General features: G+C 51.2%; 1 protein-coding gene across 1 annotated transcript in view; it reads left to right on the forward strand.

Annotated features, from left to right (window-relative positions):
- CDCP2 (CUB domain containing protein 2) overlaps positions 1-1,623 on the forward strand; it is a 23,026-nt gene extending 21,403 nt beyond the window's left edge. Inside the window, exon 9 of the mRNA XM_010847197.1 lies at positions 1,297-1,623. Coding sequence (XP_010845499.1) covers positions 1,297-1,623 — 327 coding nt within the window. The remainder of the gene's footprint in view (positions 1-1,296) is intronic.
- Positions 1,624-3,397: the final 1,774 nt, after the last annotated feature.

Genomic DNA, 3,397 nt, shown 5'->3' on the forward strand with positions numbered 1-3,397 from the left:
ACTAGGACTTTCCAGGTGGTGCTAGAGGTAAAGAACCCGCCTGCCAATGCAGGAGACTTAAGAAATGTGGGTTCAATTCCTGGGTCGGGAAGATCCTCTGGAGGAGAGTATGGCAACCCATGCCAGTGTTCTTGCCTGGAGAATTCGATGGACAGAGGAGCCTGGCAGGCTATATAGTCCATGGGGTTGCAAAGAGTGGGACACTACTGAAGTGATTTAGCACACACACTGCTCAACAGTAACGGAACCAGACAGGGCAGTTGGGGCGGTCTGAGAAGTGTAATGGCTGCTCTATATTTGGGGAGAGTATCCCGGCATAACTGCAGTCTCCAGTCAAGACCACAACAGACTGTCTGTCAAAATATTGTCCCTCAGTTCCCAGCCCCAAAGCCCTACCGTGTCAGGGCATCTGGACTCCTGTCTCCTTCATCCGTGCAGGTGGGGAGGGCAGCAGTGTGACAGGCTCCCCACATCTCACTCCTCAATGGCTCTTCCCAACCCCTGGGTGATGATGCTGGACTGACCTGGACTCAACCACAGGGACACAGAATCACTGCAGACACAACTGGGCCAAAAGATTCCAGAAGGAAAGTCACATCACACCAGGGAGACGGCATCTCACGGGGAGGCAGGAGACTGGCTTCTGGCCCTAGCTCTGGGCAAATTATGGCTTTGCTGGGCCTCAGTGGCCACATCTGTGAATTGCCAAGGAAGGGAGATTAAACATCTCCCAAGGAAGGGAGATGCCCTGAAAGTCCCCTTTGGTTCTACATCCTTTGGTTTGAGTGAGGTGTGGTGGTTAACAGCACAGTTAAGAATCGAGCACCCCTGGGGAGAATATACTCCCTGTCACTTGGGTGCTGTGTGGCCTCAGACAAGGGACTTAACCTCTGGGCCTCACTTTCCTCATCTGGCAAATGGCGATATTAATGGTACCAATTAGAGAAGGTTGTCATGAGCATTAAATGAGATAATGCACTTAAAGGCAGAGCCTGGAACATGGCAAATGTCCCTGTTGTTACAGTTTCTATCTTTCATAGATTCCACCTCCCTGAAGCCAGAGCAAATACTGACCCATCGAATCTGATACTGTCCTTCCAGACATTCTGGTAGTGCCCCTTTTACAGGTGGGGGAAGGGGCCTGAGGCTGTGAGTGGAAGGAGTCAGTGGCCAAGCTGGGACTGGAACCCCGACTCTGGAGTTCTGCCCCCTTGGCACTGAGTCCTCACATCGCTAGGGCAGCAGGGGCAGTCCTGGCCCCCTTAGGTGTGAGCAAGTGCCCCTTGACCCCCACAGAGAAGAAATAACACCTCAGTGATCGTCAGCGTGCTGTACATCGACTTCTCAGCCGGTGGGCAGGAGGACACCCACGAGTACGAGGTCCGCTGCGAGCCGCGCCGCAAGGAGGCCTCTGCGCACCTGCTGTCCGGCTCCCACTGGCTCGGGCCCTACGCTGCCACGGCCGAGCACCTTCAGGAGGCACCCCCCAGGGACGAGGTGGAGGCTCTGGAGGGCCCCGTGGCCATGGTGGCCCAGGACACCAGTGACATCGTCTTCCTGGGCCTTTGCATCCTGGCTGGAGTCCTCATGGTGATTGCCATCGTGGTCCTGATGCTGCTGTAGGTGGGGAGGGTAGGACCTGGCCTCTGACACCCCTGGGATCCTACAGTAGGGGTGAGAGCAGGTCTTACTGACTTGTTAGTGACCATGGACAAGTCACTACCTTCTCTCTGAGCCTCAGTTTCCTGGAGCCCTTGACTCTGCCCTACTTACCTCGGTACAGGGCTGGCATGAGGCTCAGAGAAGAGCATAAATGGATAAGAGCTATGTAAACTATAGCCTGCCATGCACATGTGTGCAATTGTTTTCGTTGTTATTAATTTTAAAGATTTTCTGCTATAGAAAGAACCCTCCTGTGTATGTTATTTGTCAGTGTATACAGTTGTGGTCACTGGCGACAGAGTTGATAAAACTGACTTGTAACTTGTATGAGAACTTCACCATCTCAGGATACAAATAAGTCACCTCCTAATTTTCCAGCTAATTGCTCATCCCAAGCCTTCATTAGTGGGAAGTTCAGTATCCATCCAGGGGCCTCCACTCTCCTGAACTGACCCAGGAACCCCGAGGACTTTGTCTAAAGCAGGCCAGTCCTACCTCCAAACTCCAGGAAGAGAGGATTGTGGAAGGTGGGCTGTGTGCATCCTGACAGACGCCAGTCCACCCAGGTGGGCAGAGCCCTGCCTGTGGATGCCTACCCTGGACTCAGTAATGGGGCTGGAGACTGAGGACTGGCAGCTCTTCCATGCTGGTGTTTTTCCTTAAATATTTAGTGATCTTTGGGGTTTACCAGGTGGCGCTAGTGGTAAAGAAACTGCCTGCCAATGCAGGAGATGTAATAGATTGGGGGAGTGGGATTCAATCCCTGGGTCGGGAAGATCCCCTGGAGACGGGGATGGCAACCCACTCCAGTATTCTTGCTTGGAGAATCCCATGGACAGAGGAGCCTGATGGGCTACAGTCCATAGCGTCACACAGAGTCAGACATGACTGAGGCGACTTAGCAGGCACGCATGCATAGTGATCCTGGCCTGAAACGCTGATTGAAATCCCATTTGTCTCTGCCCTCACCCTTAATGTCAAGCTTAGCTCACCAGCCCATCCTTTTCCTCCAGATGACTTTTCTTTGAATCCCTCTGACCTTTCCCTGTTATTGGACTTCACTAAGCGATACTCCAGTCTACTGAGAGCTACTCCAGTCCACCTGCGTTTTTCCAGGTTTACACCACAGTGAGTGGGGGTTGGATTCCCAGTGCTTTCCTGTGAGAATATCTCTGGCATCCTTATGAGAATTCTCTTGCCCTCCCCAGAGCACTATATATCAAGAAGTGGAGCAATCTTGTTAACGAATAATAAACAAAAAATACATTTATAATACATCACTTTCCCTTGTTCACCTTTATATTTGCATAATGAATCACTCAAGTGAGTCCTTTCATGACACGAGAAATTGACTGTGCTGACCACTGGCATCAGTGTAAAAAACTGTAGTCCCATCCACTGATTTCCAGCCCTGTGACTATTACAGTCTTAGGCGCCAGGCATACAGGGAAGAGCAGGTCAGAGGAGATTCCTAACTTCTAGATGCTTATAGTCAAGCGTAGCCAAATCTGGGAGAGGGAGGCCAGACGAGTTGGTAACTTGCAGAGGAAAGAACTAGAGAGAAAAGAGCTGATAAAGTAAGACATGAAATAAACAAGGGAAAAAGAGTAGTCTGGACATTGGGAGAACTTGGTTCAAGTCCAGACTCTTCTTTCTGAGTGAGCCTGAGCAAGGTACTTTGACTCTATGGACCTTGATATCTCCACCTGCAGAATGGGACCACAGTTCCTGGCCT

Source organism: Bison bison, unplaced genomic scaffold (assembly GCF_000754665.1).
Source record: "Bison bison bison isolate TAMUID 2011002044 unplaced genomic scaffold, Bison_UMD1.0 scf7180017864244, whole genome shotgun sequence".
In the NCBI taxonomy this organism is placed as follows: Eukaryota; Metazoa; Chordata; class Mammalia; order Artiodactyla; family Bovidae; genus Bison; species Bison bison.